Source organism: Chenopodium quinoa, unplaced genomic scaffold, assembly GCF_001683475.1.
Source record: "Chenopodium quinoa cultivar QQ74 unplaced genomic scaffold, ASM168347v1, whole genome shotgun sequence".
In the NCBI taxonomy this organism is placed as follows: Eukaryota; Viridiplantae; Streptophyta; class Magnoliopsida; order Caryophyllales; family Amaranthaceae; genus Chenopodium; species Chenopodium quinoa.
Window position 1 is genome coordinate 2518242 of NW_018744813.1, and position 20845 is coordinate 2539086.

The window sequence follows — 20845 nt, forward strand, 5'->3', positions numbered from 1 at the left end:
TGCAAAGTAGAAGCGGTAATGCAAAAACATAAGAAGGAAAGCTACCTCCTGAACGGCGTCGTCTCGACGACATGTAGACACGTTCCTCATCCGGACGAGCTGGCTACGGAAGGCATCTATGCATCGTGCCATCGCCGAAACCACCTCGCGTGAAAACAGTCAAAGAAATAAGTCAGTAAACATGCGTATCATATATGGACAAAAAGTTGCAAATAAATAAGCTTACCCGAGTCTGGTGATGAGGAATCGACCGCTCCACAAAGCGCTCGCCCTCAGGAGCCGGGGGAATCGTCTCCTCAATCGGCCCGTATGTCCCCTGATAGTGGATGGACATACAGGGTGGCACGAACTCAGCAGGATCACCCTGACAAAGCAAAACAAAATCAGTGAAGCATTACTTGGGGGCAACTTAACTTAAGGTAAGAGCTGAAAATCATACCGCCACATCCTCAGCAGGTAAAGGAACTTGAGCTAACAACGACAGTAGCTCCTCCTCATAGCATCGCCCGGGGATCGTGTAAGATTGCTAAGGGGTGCGAGCTCCCTCTGACATGCTCACCAACCTCGCAGCATTAAACATGTGACGCAGTGGAGGAGCAGGAACGACAAAGATATCTGAGGAATGTTGAATGGCAACCCTCTCCCAAAGATATGCGACCGCTCCATAGGTCCCCAAGAAATAGCGACGCTCAGCAGAATACTGCGCGGCTAGCCCAGGGACTGCCAAGTCGACCCACGGTCGGTACAGCACATCAGGCTCCTACAAAGAGCATCTGTCAGACAAGAATCTATCTAAGACATCACAAAATGTCAAATAAGAAAAGAATCATAACGAGATGATCTAATCTCGGACATAGACAGTGGACATCCCCACACGGCGGCTTCCCCAGGGAGCACTAACTGGAAACCTGCGCAGCGGCGGTCTCGCCGGCGCAGCTGAGGGGAAGTACTCGTAGAACCAGATCTACAAAAGGCAAAAATTATCAGCGAGTGCTAACTAAAGCTTAGAGCTAAACTTTACAGGAAATAAAGTATACCTCTACGACCCTCCAAAAGCCGGATAGAGCAACGTTCCCCGCGAAGGACCGATGTCGACACGAGTCCCGCGACGCTCGGATGAAATCAACATAAGCCAAGCTGGCCCAGTCGTAAGTCCCAATCCGGTGTAGATCACGGACAGCAAGAAGTTAGTAAAGCAGCGCCCTACTACCCTTGTCAGGGGAAAGCGTCCCTAACAGCAAGATAAGTGCAAAGATGCGCACCCGCTGCTCTCGGGTAGTCGCACCATCATCAAAAGTCGCTGCTAGAGTTGAGCGGCGAATCCCCCTAGCACTGAAATGAGTCGACTCCACCTCAGCTCGAGCCCGAACAGCAATCGAACCCAACAGCTCCTCGACCTCTGGAGAAAAGACAGTAATATCGCTGTTGAACGGCAGCGCCACATAGCTAAACTCCAGTCCCATAATGAGACTGAAGTAGGTCGGAGTGACCATCATCTCACCCCAAGGGAAGTGAAAAGTGTTGGCGGTGTCCCAAAAGAACTCCACCAGAGCACGGACTACATGGTGACCTCCGCTAGAGGCAATCATGGCCTCTAAGATCTTAAACAGTGTAGTCAGTCCGCAAGACTCCTATAGAAGTCTCGTCTCGTCGTCTTTGGTGATGTACATCTTGTACAGGTCGCCCAAACCATCACAACCGGAACCGTGGCAACGTGTCCTTCCAACTGTGACGCCCCGTCTCACCCTCTCAGAGATATGATGGGTGGGAGACAAGTACAAGGTCCGCTTATCCCACTCAGGGAGTCAGCCGAGCGAAGTGGACGGATCAGCGTCGTCCTCTATAGGCTCATGCTCCCATTGAACGTCTCGGGACCGTGAACCAGAGCCTCGCTGTCTAGCCATGCTACATTTTGCAGAATCATTATAAATTAAGGTTCTATGGTATCCAAGGTTCGCCTAGCCGCATGATACTATGTTCACAAAAAACAGAGTACATAGTACTAAAACAGAGCACAAATTCAAATTGAGCATACACGAAATTTTCAAGCAATCAAATAATTTCTTGCAATACTATGGTAATTATTGTGACAAATTGGACAAGAATTGCTAGCAAAAACATCAAGAACAAGCCACATTGTCTTCCCGACCTTAAGAGATTCAACAGTCGTGATTTGTTCGTTTCTTCATCAAATTGAGTCAAAAAAGCCTCAAATTACTCCCAAGGAAATATATAAACATAATCAAGCAATTTCATGGCATAAAATTTGATAAACAAAGAGAATTTAGCAATTCTAATTTCGAATTTTTAAGAAATTTGTGGATAAATGCATGCGAAATTCATTGAAATCGGCGCAAGTTTGGAGGAAACTTACATAGATCGGGAAAATGGATAGAATAATCTTTGATTTGCAACAAATTTGAGCGAATTTGGTTGAGAAACGAGCAAGAACGAGTGAATTGAAGTTTTGAGAATTTTCGAGCAAGAAACGCGAACAACAGCAGCAGAAATGAAGAAGAGAAGGGTATTTAAGGAAAACCCGACTCTAGCGCTAAGCGTCAGACCTTGGCGTCAGTCGATAAGGCTTAGCGCCTGGCGCTAGTACCAACGTCCGGCGCTACAGCCAGATAAGCGGCGCCAGCGTTATTTCAGCAGCGTCAGAACGTTCAGCCACTCAGTACGGTTGTTCCAACCTTGTGCAATATATTATAGGTTCCTTGGTACGCCAGTTAGCCCCTCTAAGCAATTTGACACGATTTTTTGTAATTGGCTTGATTACATTTACATAAAGTGATCGACCTGATGAAGATCGTCTCACTTAGCTTAAAGCGCCTAAGCATTGGCTCATCGTAAAAGGCACCGACATACTGGTTCATTCAGAAAGGCACTGACATACTGGTTCATTCAGCGAAAGGCACCGACATACTGGTTCAAAAGCAGAAGAAGCGCCGACATACAAGCATAGCAGAAGCAAAGTTCAAGCGAGCTTTTAAAGATCGACAAGCGTAGGTCTTCGGTAATTTTCTTTGGAAATATTATCGCAATAAATGAAGGATCGTTTCAAGCGAAGCAATCTTCGATAGTGTTCCCTGGCTTGCGGAAGATTATCAAGGCGGAAATTGGAGGCAGTTACAAGCGTAGCAGTCGTCAAGCGGGATGGCATTCTCTAGCTTGTAGGAGGTCGTCAAAAATACAGAAATACGGAAATACGGCAGCAAATCGGTTACTTTCAGAGACGTGTGCTCGACGGTGCAAGATATGCGTTTCTTAACTCTTTTATCTGTTTAACTAACGCTAGTTTGCATGTATCGGCGTTACAAGAGTGATTTAGGATCGCAGAACGTTATAAATCATTCTCCGTCCCTATCGATACTTTGACTTTTGTTTTCGAAACTTGCGTTTCTCCAAACTTAGTCAATGTGGGGGCTTCTGTAGACACCCATTTGTGTCTCCCTAAAACCAAACCAGGTGATAAGTACCTTTCACGTCGAATCATAATTGAATGAAGTGAAAGTGTGGAAAGTCTAGTGTTGCGGATAGTTTTAATTTCTCTTCTTTTCTCTCTGTTTTTGAAAACCTATTTTAAGAAAACAGACAATCCAGTTTGGTTGGTCCGTGATATAGGTCCAATAATAGTGTAGTTGGATACGGCTTGAAAAGAGCTTTACAACGATATATTATAAGCCCAATTCCGATGAATATTGAGGAAGTTATGGCCAAATTACTAAACTTGGCTTGGTTTGAGCCTTATATGCGGCCCAATGATCTAGAGAAGGGCCAAAGATGATTTATCATTCCTAATGCAACTAGGAATGGTTTTAGTCTTCTAGAAGGTTCTTTTCATTCCTAATTCAATTAGTATTGATAAGTTGACTTTTGTTGACTTTTTAAAGTTTAATCAAAATAAAAGAATGTTTTTTGAGGAAAATACGATTTTATCCTCCTGTACGGTAAATTTCTATCTGATTTTAGAAAACGCGTCAGATATTTAATTAGTGCCAAACGCCAGCATTAGCGCCTGGCGCTAATGTCAGCATCTGGCGCTAACCTCGTTTTGCGCGTAAGAACTCTGTTTCGATTTTCTATCTTTTTGGCTGATTTTCTCTATAAATAGCCTTCTAAAAACTCCATTTTCATTCACCAACTCTCATCAAGAAATTCTTTATTACACCCTCTCTCTCTTTTCTAAACTAGCCATTTCTCAAAATACAAAATTCCGCACTCACAAGACCTAGATACACCTAGCCATATTCGAAGTTGTCTTCGCCCTAGACGTGAAAGGTTTTAATTTCCGAGGGTTTGGTCCCAAATCTCTCTTTCAGTTATTTAATTTAATTGTTTTGTTTATTATTTTTCTTGAAGTTACTAACGTGTGTATTTTGTTATTAGAAAGAGGGTACGAGGCATCCAAGTAAGTACTTTAATGGTTTTTAATGATGTTATTATGTAGAAATCATGCTTAGGTTGTTATTATGATTCCTAGTATCATGTTAGGATGTTTTCATTAATTTGATGTTTAGGGTGACAACAATAAATTCCTAGTATCATGTCTAGGGTAACTTTAATATCAAGTATGATTAAAAGTATGATACCTTTTATGTTCTTCCTAATATTTATGATTGTTAGTATCATGTTAGGGTTAAAGCTTTGATTTTTTTTATTGTTTAGTGACATACTAGGGTTTGTTATTAATCTTGTTAGTATCATGCCTAGGATCTTGCTATTATTATTATGCTTTAACATGATGATTATGATTATTTTAATTATTATGATGATTATTTTTATGTTGCTTGATTATATTTAATGTTATTGCTTGATCACGCCTTTTATGCATAAAGGGAATTTGTACTTGTAATCATGCTTAATAAGATAATTAATAATCTTGTTTAGAATTAATTTGATTATAATCTTGTTTAGGATTAATTTGATTAATAATCCTGTTACTAGGGCAGGTTCAATCTCTTTTAGGTTGGATTTGTAGCTTCATCCCCGAACAACCAGTCATAGTTCCAGACCTATTGGAGTTGGCGATCTCCTGGATCGTTAAGGGGTGTAACCTTCACCCTATGAACGATTTACAAGTTCCTAAAACTTGTTGGCGACTCTTTTGCTCTATCTTCTTTCCCTTTGGATGCCACCGTACTTTAGTGTATGATCACAGTGGGGTTCAAGTTTGGGGTAACGCTTGAAATATTCCCTACAGTAATGGTATGGGTACCCAACTTCCTCCTCCAAGTTATCGTCCCTCGATTCGTCCTGACCTCGAGACTCCTCTTCTTCGCCCAACTGCTCCTCCTCTGATGCCCCCCTGATTTCATTGTTGTGGTTGCTGCCCTTTCTGCACCAACCCGGCATCATCTACCCCTATTGCAGGTTGCTCCTGTACTTGTTCATCCTGGACAGTTACATTTAAATCAATCTCCTATTTCATTTGACCTTCATCATTGCTGATGTCCATATCAGCCTCCCCTCCTTCAACCCCAACCCCAAAAACCTGATTACCACTACTACAGTGTCCCCCACTTTTAGATGACTCACCCTGTAAGCCTATATATCTTGTCATCCTCATCGGTTCCTCATCAGCATCAATGGCAACCTCAATAAGGGTATGAAAGGTTCTTCCAGGATTGGGTTCCTGTCCTTTGCCTTTGCACTTAGCAACCGCATCCCACTTTGCTAACTGATTGTCAACATCTTTCATATCTTCCATGATGGACTCAAGTTTCTTTGCCTCTTGTGAACGGAGTTCGGCGGTTGCCAGAACCTGACCCCGGAGTTTGTCTTTCTGCTTTTCCAAAAATTTGTGATACCACTCATCATTGAATGGAGAATTGTCATCATTTCCGGCCATAGTTGATCGTTTATGGTTTATGCTGCTAAGATTTTGTAGAGAGAGGATAGATGATGAAAAGGATATGTAAAGACACTTCAATTTACTCAGAAAAGGATATGGAAAGACATTTCAATTTACTCAAAATTCTACAAAGCAATTTTAGAGGGATGTGTAATTAAGATCGATTTCGTGGATTTTATTGGAAAACATCCCTTCATTTATTTAGACCGTGTCTTTTCGATTTACTAACATAACATGTAGAGAATAAGAATAGTTGTACTTAGCACTGTCAAAAACCGAACCGAACCGATTCAAACCGATCCGAATGAGAACCGAACCGATTAAAAACCGATTTTTTGAAACCGAAAACCGACCCGAACCGCATTTTAGTAAACCCGAAACCGAACCGATCCGAGTAATGTTAAACCGTTTTAGAACCGAACCAAATCTAAACCGAACTGGAAAGGAAACCGAACCGAAAATAAACCGAACCGTTTCTAACCCGAAACCGTTTAAACTGGCATAAAAACCGTTATAAACCGAACCGTTATAAACCGAACCGTTTACAAACCGAACCGTTTACAAACCGAACCGTTTACAAACCGAACCGTTTATAAACCGGACCGTTTATAAACCGAACCATTTATAAACCGAACTGTTTATGAACCGAATCCTTATAAATCGAACCGTTTACAAACTACTTACTACTAGGAGTGGTTATTGGGTGGGTCAGTGTGGGTCGATGCAGATCATTTACGAAGTGAGTCGGTTGCAGGTCAAGATGAATATTTAGCGGGACATTAATAATAACCAATAACTCGAGATAAAAAAAGGAACAACATATCAATATGTAATGTGACTAAAACTATTAATACTTGTTCTATGAGATTAAAACATTTTAGCAATGAAGCAACACAATATATATTAAGCATCACTAGTTCACTACAATACAACATCCATGTCTTCTTAATTAGATGCAAAACTTTCATCTATCACTTCTTTACCAATTTCAAGGACGTCTTCTTCAATATCACAATCATAACCACGTAACCAATTTTGTGTGGTCACCAACGCCTCAACATTCTTAGGCAAAAGCGCACTCCTATACTTGTTTAAAATACGACCACCCATGCTAAAAGAAGACTCTGAGGCTACCGATGTAATAGGAATGGCCAAAACATCCCTAGCCATAACAGCTAATATGGGGTACACACTACTTTGAGATTCCCAATACTTAAGAACATCGTACTTCTGCCCTTCATAAATTGGTTGTCGAGGAGTACACAAATAAGAATCAATCTCCATCGATGGCCGATTTGATGTGTCATCCTCCTCATCATCATCATTATCAACATACTAGAAAAGTTCAAACAAAATGCTTTTATTAAATAATAAAATTAAAACATAAAATTATTAATTTTGTAAACCACAATAATCAGAAATTGATTACCTTGAATATATCATCATCCAAGTGACTATTTGAATTTTCAAGACATGAGCTGAACATCGAATATGAAAAAATTTACCATTACAAGGAAGAGGAGAAGTCAACATTAAATCTTTCTTCAAAAGGTTAACCATAACATCCATGGATCGAGCATTATCAACAGTCATTGCAAAAGCTTTACCCTGAAGGTTCCACTCCCCAATAAGTTTTAACACAAATTTTTCTACCTCAACACCAGTATGAGGAGGACCACAATATCTAAAATTCAGAATTTTAGACCTAAGACACCAATTTTTATCAACATAATGTGCCGTTAAAGTAAGATAACCTCGATTAGTACATGCTGTCCACAAGTCACAAGTGAAGCTAACTCTACCTTCAATTCCCGAAAAAGATTGCAACAACAAAGACTTAAACTTATCATGCTCATCAATACAATGTTTCAAAATAGTGTTTCTACACACATGATTCACGTTGGGGTTCAAATTCGTAAAAACTTCCCTAAGGCCATGATGCTCCACAATACTTAAAGGATAGGAATGCAAAATTATAGCTCTAGCAAGCAATTGTAAATGACGTGTTTGATTAAACAGGAGCTCAACACCACTTTCATGATTTCCAGGATGGTGTGGATTTTTATTCATGCATGTCTTAGTATGAGCTTTACAAGTTGAAGTACCAGCATTACCTGGAGTTTTATATTCATTACCGCAAACATTGCATCGAGCATATTTTATCGGAGCAAGACCAACCTTCTTATCAAAAAAGGTGTAATACCTCCAAACATCTGATGTTCGTCCACGCTTACTACCACTAGTGGTACGTTGAGTAGAATCTTGATTCTGAACAGTAGAATCTTGATTCTTTACAGTAGAATCCTCATCAAAACCAATAAACTCTTGCTCCATTGCTGAAAAAACAAAAACACAACAGTATAAATCAAGTGAAAAAAAAAGGCAAATTAAGGGCAAATAAAAAAAAATAGGCAAATTAACACAGCAGCTCCGGACCTGCTTGCTTCAAGCAAAGCACACCAGCAACCTAGCCCAGCAACAGACAGACAACACAGCCCAGCTAACACAAGACGACAGCAAAACCACAGCTGCAATACATTAGAAAACCAGCAGCAACCAACCCCAGCACCCAGCCTGCAGCAGAGACATCAACTAGGACAGCACAAACCATGGCCAGAAAGACTCTGCTCTGAACAGGGCAAAAAACACCCAGCAGATCCTACAATCTAGCCTTGTACATCTAGCAGATCTGGCCAGACATTAGAACAGCAGCAGCACATGACAGACCCTAGCTAGTACTACATGCTCTAAGCTGAGGTAGTCCATCTACAATTCAGTCCTAAAATATACTAAACACTATTAGACAACTCCTATCTGAATGCACTTGCACTTTTGCAACAAAACAAAACCCAAACTTAAATCAAAAAATCCTGCTAGCATTCAGCATTAACCCACATAAACAGAAACACTAATGAGAGAACAATGCAGCTGATAGAACAAAGGATAGCATTCAGTATATTTGAAGACTAATAGAGCATTATAGACAAAGCCATACATTTTAAATGCTCAACAAACAACAAACAGTCACAAAGGCAGACCAGCAACAACACAGCAGCCTGAAAAAAACCAAGCACAATTAATAACACGAAAAGAAACCACGAGCATGAATAAGGTAACCAAATCAACTCAATTGTTGCTCATGGTACTACAACCACAACCCTTATCAGAACTGAGCATAGCCAAAGCTGGTAAGGCCAGAACACCTCACAAATAGATATAACAAAAAATGAACAACAAGAACAATAAAATTAAAAAATCAGAAATTAAATGAACAACAAGAACAATAAAATTAAAAATTACATGAACAACATCAAAAAATCAGAAATTATATGAACAAATCAGAAATTATATGAAATTATATGAACAAATCAGAAGTAAAAATCAAAAAATAAAGACATGCAAATCCTGCAAACAACGAATCAGCAACATAAAACCGAAATGAAAACAAAAAAATTAACATAAAATTACCTTTGAGCAGTGACGGCTTGAAGGAGAGGAAGATTTGAAGATGGAGAACTGGAGAATGAAAAAAAAAAACGAGAATGGAGAGATCGAAAAAAAAATCGAAAAAAACAAAACGAAAACAAAAACAATTAACTAAAATTTACCTTTGAGCTATTGAAGGCTAAGAGTTCAGAGCTTGAGAGTTGAGAACTTGAGAGTGAGTGAGGATTCAACGCTTCGATTTGAGGATGAAGAAGAAGAACGGTGAATGCTGTGGAATGAAGAGGATGAATGAAGAGGATGAATGAAGAACCTAATTGCCTTTCAGTCTTTCACAGTTTCACGTTTCACTTTTTTTTTTTTTTTTTTTTTTTTTTTCTCTTTTGCATAATATATGAACCACATGTTTATTTAATTATTAAAGAATCAAAATATCTAAATTCTAAATCTAAAATGTGTTTTTCCTTTTGGTTTTTGGAGGGAAATTTCCCACCATATTTTGTTGAAATTGTCAACCAAAAAAATGAAATTAATTTTCCACTTTGCAAAAATCAAAATTTTTAATTTTATTTTAATAACATTAAACAAACTTTTATACAATTAATTAATTACATGACTTAAAAAAAACTAATTACATTTCTCGGATCCCGATAAAACGATATTCACCTTCATAATATCAGCTTTTATAATTTTTTTTAACACACACATTAAAATATTAAGTTCTTTAAATTATAAAATGTGAATCGGTTAGCGTGTAATTTCTAGGCGTTGCGATTAATAAAAAATCGAAAATTGTTCAATAAATAATGATGTCATATCTTAGAGAGTTAGAAGTACTACGGATTTGTTATATGGTTATATTTATATCAGTTTAGCTGTACCTATAAGCAATACACTTGTAATCGTGTAAACTTATAAATGATATAGTTGACTAGTAGATTAGTACATAAATACAAATTACTTAATTAGATATGAGTTATGTCTACATGAGTGATTGACTAATATGACTATATGAGCAATTGTCAATTTAGCATAGCTGCATAACAGATTAGCAGCGTACTAGACTATCATACTCGGTAATATACTAATACCATTTCAGTATTTGATCTACTAGACTCAAGTTAAAAGTTACTCTTTCTAATTAACTTGTTAGTCTAATTAAGTAATTACTAATTACTAATTAGTGACTTAAGCCTTAAGGGTAAACCAATAAAAGATATACAAAAATATAATAATCTTATGTTTCTCATCCCTTTATACTAATAATATCTAACTATGAGAATATGAGATGGTTATATGTTATGTATCTGTATAATCGATTGAAGGAATCAACATTACCTTCTTCTTCATTAATGTTTTCTTTCATTATACAAATCAAACTACTCTGTAATATCTTCATGTATAACTTTATGCAAATATATAATGATAAACGAGTCTTAATTATCAGTCTTGTTGACTAATTAAGTATCGAATACCAAATTGCAAATTTCGATGTCACAACAACTCATCAAATCATGATTATGACACTATTAACTAAATGATCAAATCAGAAGCAGATAATAATCTGATAGTTTAACAATAATACATTAATGCACTAAACTTTTATAATCTACTTCATAATAAACTAGTAAGACCAGTATAGCTAAACTTAAATCATAACATGATATGTATTTATAAAATTAATGAGAATTTGCATATAATATGATGCCTCAATATGAAGTGATGAAGTCTCGGCTTGATATAAAACTTGTTAACTAGCAAAAAGTTAGAAAGTAGTACAAAATTTTTTGAAATCAAAAACAGACTCGAACCGTAATTTAGTAAATCTGAAATAAAACCGATCTAAATAATGTTAAATCGTAGAAGAACCAAACCCGTGAACGAACCGAACCAGTTATAACCGAACTAAAATAAAACTAAACCAAAAAACAACCGAACCGTTTCCAACCTGAAACTGTTTGAACCGGGATAATAACCATTTACACCGAACCGTTAACAAACCGCAACCCGTCTGCACCGAACCGTTTACTACCTGGAATTTTTACAACCCGCACCGTTTACAAACCGAACCGAATTTAAACCGGGTTAAAAACCATTTACACCGAACCGTTAACAAACTGCAACCCGTCTACACCGAACCGTTTACAACCCGAACCAAATTTAAACCGGGTTAAAAACCGTTTACACCGAACCGTTAACAAACCGCAACCCGTTTGCACCGAACCGTTTACTACCCGGACCGTTTACAACCCGAACCGAATTTAAACCGGGTTAAAAACCGTTTACACCGAACCGTTAACAAACCGCAGCCCGTTTGCACCGAATCGTTTACTAACCGAACCGTTTATAACCCGAACCGAATTTAAACCGTTCAAGAATAAACCGAAACCGAACCGAACCGATAATTATTTAAACCGAACCGAAACCGACCCGTAAGACATTTGAACCGATTTCAAACCGACCCGATTTCAAACCGAACCGATTTCAAACCGAACCGAAACCGAACTGTCAAACCGTTTTGACAGTGCTAGTTGTACTGTTTCATAAGTACAATTCACCTAGTACGAGGAAATATTTCGGTTACATGTTACACTTAAGGAATTAAGGACTAATAGGATGAGTCCCAAATTTGTACGGAGTAATTTTTAAATTTATCTACCGTGATGTAGTAATCAATTTAATTTAAAACCAAAATGTGAATTCATGTTAAATATTAAACTTAATTATTACGTCAAATACTTATTAACACTTATGTGTCGCTGTGTCGGAATAACTTATTATCCGACTCCAAAGGTTTACCTGAAAACAAACTGTTTTTGAACTCAGTTTGTACCTAACCATAGATTGACCCAATGTTCAGTCGAATATAATTAATCTTGAATTGAGTTGATTTGGTTTATTATGATAAGATGATCCATAAAAGATATAGTAATTGACTTGATTGTTTCCCAATTTTATGGTTATTAATACTCTATAGCCAATAAAAAAAATAAAAAAAATAAAACTGAACGTTTCCCATTTAAAATAAAAAGGGGGAAAAAGTAACTAGAGGATGAAAAATATAAATATATCATAATAATGAATGAAGCTTCGAAAAAAAAATTTATAAACAAATTAAATTAAATAAATAGTGGTGCACTACGGAGTACTTGCATACAGTACTTCCCCATTACCAAGACAGTACGTATAAATAAATGTTTTTAACAATATGTAACACGGTCGTGGTACCGTCCCAATGGTTCAAGTACTACACACACATACTATCTACCTACTCGCGCATCATGAGTTCGATTCCTTACAACCCCCCTCCCAACCCCTAACATTTTTTTTTCTAATTATGTTTCCTATGAATTGCGCTTAACTTAAAAATTCCTCGGAAAAACAAATAATAAAATTTTATAAAAATAAATACAGGTTGAAAATAACCTTAATTGGAAATGTATTAGGATAATAATAATGGAATGGGAAAAAAAATTTAAAAAGAAAAAAATAAATAAATAAAGGTTTTATAACACTAGTGTTTACTATGCGCCCAACAACAAAAAAGTACCTTAAATAATTTCTTATTACAGTAAATACTACGGTCGAGGTACCGTCCCAATGGTCCATACACTACACACACATACTGTCTAGCTACCCGCACATCATGAGTTCGATTTCTCATAAACCCTACCCCATAACCTCATTTTTTTACCAATATTTTTTTTTTTGTCTCCCACTAATTGTGGTGGAACTTTTTATAAAAAAATTAAAAATAAAAACAAAATTTAAGATGATGTTTGGCATCGTTCCTTTTTTTTTAAGCTTTAAGATTTTTTAAAAAGCGATAACCAAAAATAGGAACCAAGAAAAAGGTGTCGCAATTTTTTGGATACTTTCTTATACGTAACTTTGTTACACATATTAAACATGTTGAATGAAATTATTATCTTGAATTTAACTTTGCTACACATAATAAATATTAGGTAAAAATTTAGCATACATTATGTATATCACACGACTTGGTGGTAAGATGCTTAACTATAGAATAAGAGGTTGCAAGTTATAAGTGCATGACATTAATTGAGAAACATATACAACGGAGATCCTCATGGCACTGAGTAGGTGATGACATGGCATAATAAGACGTTAATTGGATGTTGTGGTGCAATGGAGGAATCCTCGTGACACGTAGACTGTTTTAGTAATGTCTTTTAATATACGGTATAGATAGATACACACACACCCTAAAAAATTAGAGTATAGCATACATGAATGACTAGAAGTTTTTGGTTTTTCACCGTTTAGGACCTACAATTATAGTTCGGTGCAATGTTTACTTTTGAATTTAATGTGTGTATTTTTTTTCCCTAAAAAAATATAAAAAATATTTCTATACATTAACATTTGAAAAGTAAACTCATGGTTATAGGTGAGTTAGGTGACCAAAAAACCTAGGTCGGTTCCTTAAAGGTGGGAAAATAGACATAAGGTCCTTAAAGGTGAAAAATGCCAAAGTTAAGGTCCATTTGATTGGCTTAACTCTTATAATTATTACTTACTTTATAAATTTTCCTTACAAAATTCTCTTCTTATCTTGTTCATATAATATTCCTTTACATTATCTAATTTAACCCGCTTTTAAACCGCACCATGGTGTGTTAATTGCCTTTAATTATGGGACAACAATGCCTTTAGTAGTTGGGATTGTTTCCTTGAATGTAGTAGAGTGGAGTCCATTACTTAATCAACCAGCAGAGACCGTGAAAGTGATGCGCGGTAAACCAATGATTCATAAGTTTCATAAAACCTATATTTTTGTAAATCATCCTGCAGATGGCCCATAGACTATTACATTTGGTGTTTCAATAATGGTAGTAATGAAATCTTTTATTCGTAACTTTGTAATGCATTTTAATTTTTTTAATAATTTTTTTTTTCTTAAAGAACCACAAGGGCGGGTGATGAGAATCGATTCCAAGATCTCTTGCAACCGGGAGGGGAGATCTAACCACCAAAGCTATCCCTCACTCTCTTAGTTTTTTTTAAATATTTATAAGACGTTTAATTAACTGAAATTTTTGGGTCTAGATTGTATTAGTAAATTAACGTTACAAATATATTTTAAATAATAAAAATTGAATTAAATTAAGAGGGAAACATTAATTATCCATAATTTGTTTAAAAGCAAACGATCAAGAAAATCTTTTTTAAAATTTAAAAATTGTGTTTTTCGCTTGCTAATTCTTTGTCCCTCTGACTTCTCAACCCCACCCATATTATATTTTTTAAGAGGAAACATTAAAAAGAGTAACTATCCTTTTGTTTAAAGTACTCCGGTGATAAAGATCAAACCCTAACATTCATCTAAAATCCATTTTCTCAACTCCGGCAATATCACCACCAAAGGGTAAATCAATCAAAAAAATTGATTATTTCCAACACCACTGTAGAAGAATTTGGTTGCGCTGATTACTATCGGAATACGATAACTCTCACCCACAACGTAATTTCCTTATACGCCTTTTAAGTAGATATATCTACCTGTAATGATGTTTTTAATTATAGAACTTGAGTGTTTTTTGAATATTTAGAGTGTTCTTTGTTTGAAAAAGCATTCAGATGTGGTGTTGCATGTACTCGAGATTCCAACTACTTATGTTATGTCTTTAGATCTGCTTAATTAAACATTCGTTGTTGTGAATCGGTGATTTTTGAAAAAATAAATTATTGTGTTGTTTTTTTGAAACTCCGTATTATTGTCTTATGTCTTTAGATCTGCCCAATGTTTCCAAATTATTATTTTTTAATCATTAAATTTGCTCATGTTCTAAATACATTTGTTTTTATTAAATAAGTAACCCTCTAAATTTTAGCCGCTTATATAATTTTGTATACGAATATTTACAAAAATTGAGTCCTAGTTACTATAAAGGGATATAATTTGTATAAATTGTTGTGTATGATGTAAATGTTGAGTCCCTTTCCTTTTTATCTAGAATTTATAGAATCTTGCACGTGTTAGAATGACTGATGACTAATTAACTATTTTACAAAATACAATCTTTAATAAATTTATAGATAATGCCGGAGGAAGGTCAAACATGGTTCACTGTCATGATTAACTATGAGAAGCAGTATGAATTGGTAAGCAATGTCATTAAATTAACACAACTAAAGTATAATCATAACAAGTCCTGTTGTAAAACTTAAATTTTAACATATACTTTAAAATCTTATACCAGTTTGTTCCAGAACGAATTAGTAAACTCTTTCGAAGGAGTAGAGAAGATGTTAGAGTATATAGAGGAGATAGTACACGGATTTACCAGTTTAAGTGGAACAAGATTAGAGATAAATCTGGCATAGAGATATATTTTAAGGAGGGATGGTATGATTTCGTGAAGGACAACAGTATAGAGGCTGGTGATATACTGGACTTATTGTATATGGGTGATGGGGCATTCAAGGTACTTATTTGGCGTGATGGAAAAGATATCACTAGTGAATTTATTGAGATATCTTCTGATTCTTCGGTAGAGACTGAGCCAAAGGACAATGATGCTGAAAGAGAGAAGGCAGAACTCAACTACACTCGTCATTCCAGATAACAGGTGTAGCTAGATAGCAAACTTTGAAGTCAGATACACAAATCCATACAGTGCAGTTGGTAGGATGGTATGTTGTGGTTGAATTGAGTATATAATGACAATCATAATACATTGTTTGTTTAACAATATAAATAAGCTTATGTTTGTGTGCTAATTTTGCAGAATGTGCCTCTTAAATTTGCAAGGCTCCACTTCAGTTTATTTGGATATGAGAATTGTGCTGAAATTTGGGACAAAATAGTAAAAAGTGGGAAGCAAAACTTTTTGTGAAACGAGACTCGGATGGGAAAATTGTGTTGTGCAACATTAGATAAGGGGTTAAGGAGATGCGTGGTGAAAAGATTAGGGTTGGGAAGAAGGTAATTGTCCAGTTTCTTCGAAAGAATCCCCTCGCCTTCAAGGTCTCAATTGAGTAGTACATTACCAACACATCTCTTTTAAGGATAGTTTAAATTTCTTGTGGTAATGTTTGTGAAGAACAGTTCTGTCCCCATTTTGTCTGATTTGTATGCTAATTAGGTGCTCTGAATATGAAGGTAATATTTTAGGTTTGATTAAAAAATTACCATGTGCTACACAATGACTTTATTCTGTGTATCATACTTGTGCTTGTTTCTGATCTCGTTTGTGAAGTATATTGCTTTCTGATAATTTCTTAGGGTAGTTGTATTATTTTACATATTTGTTGGTTCCCCATTTAATTTATACATAACATATATATAAATTAGGTTTCCTATATGAGTTATGAGAAATGGATATTTACAAGAACTATTTTTTGTAAAACAAATTACAACAAAGTCAAAAACTAATGAAATTATTCCTTGTAAAACAAATTACAACAAATTCAAAAACTAATATGCACACTAGTTAAAATACCATTATTTTTTTAATATATTTTGGACCTATTTTGATTTAAGAAAGCCTTATCTATTAGGTGATTATGTCTTTTTTTTTATTTTAATTTTGCTTCAATTATGTTGGTATGTCAAATGTTCTAATTGTCACAATCCAGTTAAAGGAAGTAGTACACTCAATTGACTTGTAAGTTATAGATATCTTAATTAAGAGGTTAGGACATGTTATTTTTCAGCGTTGAGGACCTATTGACACTTTACCGTTAAGGACATGTTATTTTTATTTTCACCGTTAAGGACCTATTGATACTTTACCGGTGCAAACCAGTTTAATTCACTTATATTTTTATTTTTGGAGAAAAATAAATTTAATCATAAGAATGACGCAAAATATCTAGCTAAAAAATGTAATCATATTGGTATTGAGAACAACTACAAAACTGGCTTAATCTTCAATTAACATATGTTAGGTACATAAAAAGAAGCTTAATTTTTTTAGTTTAAAATTTAATTTAATTTATAATTATATTTTGACATATAACTTTAAATTAATTGATTTGGTTGATCAATCTTAAGCAACTTAATCTTCTCATGCAACTACTTCTTATTCACATTTCATCGATCTTCCTTTATTTTTCCTTCAATCAACTTAGCCGATGATTATAATTTTTGCTAATAATGTTAATGATTCCTGGCAAAAGGAGGGTTAGAATTTTTTGAAAAACATATAAAGAAAAAATTAATACAAAATTTTGTTAACAATTACGGTGATTAGGTCCATCTTGTATGCATAACACTCGAAATGCTTACCTTAGGTCCTTATGCACAACTCTCTTATTATGAGGTCATTAAGGGTAAAAAAATCAAAAACTTTGGTCCTTAATGTAACCTCAACTCTCTTAATAAATGGGAAAACCCCCATCGACTTGAAACGAAATTGGACCCCGACTTGATCGGATATACAGTAATTTTTTTCCTTCTAATTGTTGAATATAAACAATAATTTGATTTCTAAAATATGAGATGCAACAAAGAGCCTAAGTCAACACAGAAACATAAAATACTACAACACATGATCTTTAGTTCACAATAAAGGCAAATTAACATCAACATCAAAAGCTAATTGTCATAGAACAAAATACAGTCCAAACATTGACCAAATCTTCAATATCAACTTGAAAAAAGTAACCTAGTGCATTGAGACTGATTAATTGGGACGACCTGTGCCTCCAGTGCTTGTAAGCCCTGCCATTTCAAAGTCATATTTATCAAAGTACACAAGTTGTTACGAAATATTTAGCAAATAAAATAAGACTACATTTGTTAGTCCAAAAATACTCCGTATAAAATTAAAACATATTAACTGTTGATACGAATTAGAGTAAAGGCGATTAAAATTATAGTTACCCTTCATGAAAACATTAACCACTGAATCTGGGAAAATGGTTGGACGATGCTCAATCATTATTGCACCGGGAACCCATAGAAACACCTCCGTTGAAAGAATTGACCGGCGTCGCCAAGTGATGATACCTCCCCCTGACTTGATTGATCATAGCAACCACATTCTCCTCCGCGTGCTTGATCTCCAATAAGACAATTACTGTTGGGTTGTGAACCTTGCATAGGTAGTTGAAATTCGCTACGAAGGAAGGTCTCGTAATTCCTCAAACATTCCAACAAGCTATACGAGTATTTGAGGGGGGGTATAACCCAACTGAAATGGTGGACAAACAAGAGGATCCATGATGACAGTGTGGAAAGGTGCTCTATAATAAGGGAAATTATTACCGTGGTGTGAAACCTTCAAGCCTATGACAGAGAAATGAAGTGGTGCATCAACAACCTGCAGAGCATCAAAATAGGTTGTCATACGTAGGTAAAGCTTTTCAAACATAAGCTTAAACTTTGGTGTGCCAAAATTTGGTTGGGGTTTTGGGTCAAGGAGTTTTAGAAGGTGGGAAGGAAGGGCGTGATAATTCTGGAGGTACGACTTGATTGCATTTTGGAAACTTGTCGGAAGGGGGTGGCAATCACGGATGCTTGGGAGGTGGGCAGGTTGGACCACAGTATCCGCACCGGATGTTATCATCTTCAAGTTTCGCAGCGAGTATGATAAATTTTGGGGTGTAAGGATAAAATTGGAAATAGTTTCTTTGGACACAGTCTGCTGCCGGCTATTACCTGAGACCCCGGTGTGGAGGTATGTAGTTTGGTTTATATCCAACTCAAAATCAACGTCACCTTCACCTCCACCAGGAGGTTTGAAAAAATAAATTATGGGATTCCGGCGAATTTCGAAGGATAAGGGGGAGGCATAGTTGAAGGTTTTTGATTTTTGACTTGGAAGATGAAGGTGAATAGTTGTAACAGTGAGATTAAAACTCATTATAAAATAACACAGCTGGTTTTTGGTCATACACGTGTGAGTCAATCCGACCATGTATATTCACGGTTATTGAAATCCTTACTAGTAAATTTCGGGCGATTAATTTCCTTTGTTAATTAATTAAATTAAAAAAAAATCATCACTTAAATTAAATTAATGTATTAATTATTGTTACTGAAAAAGAGTTTTATGCCGTACATAGGGGTGTCTATCGGGTTTTAGGTTCAGTTTTGGATTCATTTTATAGGTTTTCGGTTTGAAACGAGTCAGTTTGTAACGGGCTAGATTTATGAACGCGTCATTTCGGTTCGGTTCTAAATAACAGGTGAGTTTAGTTTCATGTTATTACAATTTCTTTTTGTTTTTGGCTTCTAATCGGATCGGGTTATAATAGGTTCGAGTCATAATCGGTTCCGGTTGTAATCAGTTCAAGTTCAACTACAATCGGTTTGACGTATATCGTATAGTGTATCCTAGTTTTAAATGGGTTTCGTTAACGTATATCGTATAGTATAACCTCAATATTCTTTAATAATTACCCCAGTAGATCATAAACAGTATTAATTAGTGGTTTCACTTTATGTGCATTTTTTAATAATAATAATAAAAAATAATAAAAAATCTAGAGTTAACTTTTGATTTACGTTTTTTAATTTTTATAATACAATATAGTGTTCCAAAAGCCATTACTCGTTAGAGGACAAAAGAAAAATAGTTTATTATTCAAATTAAACCCTAACGTTTTACTATTGATAAAACAAAAAAAATTAAAAATAAATACATAAATAAAATTCATCTGTAATAAGGGGGTACGTACTTACGGATTATAAACATTTCGGTTATAACTGGTTACAGATTGTAAACAGTTCGATCATAACTTATTATGGGTACGGTTCAATCCTAACTTGTTACAGGTTGTAAACAATATTGGTTTATCGGGGTTTTGTCATGTTTAAATGGTTTCGGTTAACAATGGGTCGATTTTATTTTTCGTGTTTAAACGGTGGCTATCGGGTTCTAAATTACTCGGTTCTTCAAATGTACTCGATTCGGGTTGTTCTCGGTTTCAGGTTTCTTAGATCTGCTTAATATCGGATTAGCAACAATATTCCTTCACATCTATTTGCTATTTTAGTACACAACGAAATGGAATTTCAAAATAATGAACACAATGAAAACATAATATCCGTACTGTAGACACCCATTTGTGTCTCCCCAAAACCAAACCCAGTGATGAGTACCTTTCACGTTGAATCATAATCGAATGAAGTGAAAGTGTGGAAAGTCTAGTGTTGCAGATAGTTTTAATTTCTTTTCCCTTCTCTCTGTTTTTGAAAACCTATTTTAAGAAAACAGCCAATCCAGTTTGGTTTGGTCCATAGCAAGGGTTCAATAATGGTATAGTTGGATGGGGCTTGAAAAGAGCTTTCCAACGATATATTATAAGCCCAATTCCAATGAATAATGAGGAAGTTATGACCAAATTACTAAACTGGGCCCGGTTTGATACTTATATGCGACCCAATGATCTAGAGGAGGGCCTAATATGGATTTATCATTCCTAATGCAATTAGAATTGATTTTAGTCTTCTAGATTCTTCTAGAAGGTTCTTTTCATTCCAAATTCAATTAGCATTGATAAATTGACTTTGGTTGACTTTTTAGAGTTTTAATCAGAATAAAAGAGTGTTTTTAAGGAAAATACGATTTTACC

General features: G+C 35.6%; 1 protein-coding gene across 1 annotated transcript; it reads left to right on the top strand.

Moving 5' to 3' along the window:
• The first annotated feature begins 15361 nt into the window (after positions 1–15361).
• LOC110704051 (B3 domain-containing protein At1g16640-like) lies at positions 15362–15888 on the top strand. The gene is made up of 2 exons (XM_021881838.1): positions 15362–15424; positions 15523–15888. The coding sequence occupies exons 1-2, from the start codon at positions 15362–15364 to the stop codon at positions 15886–15888; spliced, it is 429 nt and encodes a 142-aa protein (XP_021737530.1).
• Positions 15889–20845: the final 4957 nt, after the last annotated feature.

What these genes read in the sequence shown, in the direction of transcription:
- LOC110704051 (XM_021881838.1), top strand. Translation starts at nt 15,362, where the DNA reads ATGCCGGAGGAAGGTCAAACATGGTTCACTGTCATGATTAACTATGAG. An exon ending in ATGAGAAGCAGTATGAATTG is followed by an intron (nt 15,425 to 15,522) that starts GTAAGCAATGTC and finishes ATCTTATACCAG; the next exon opens with TTTGTTCCAGAACGAATTAG.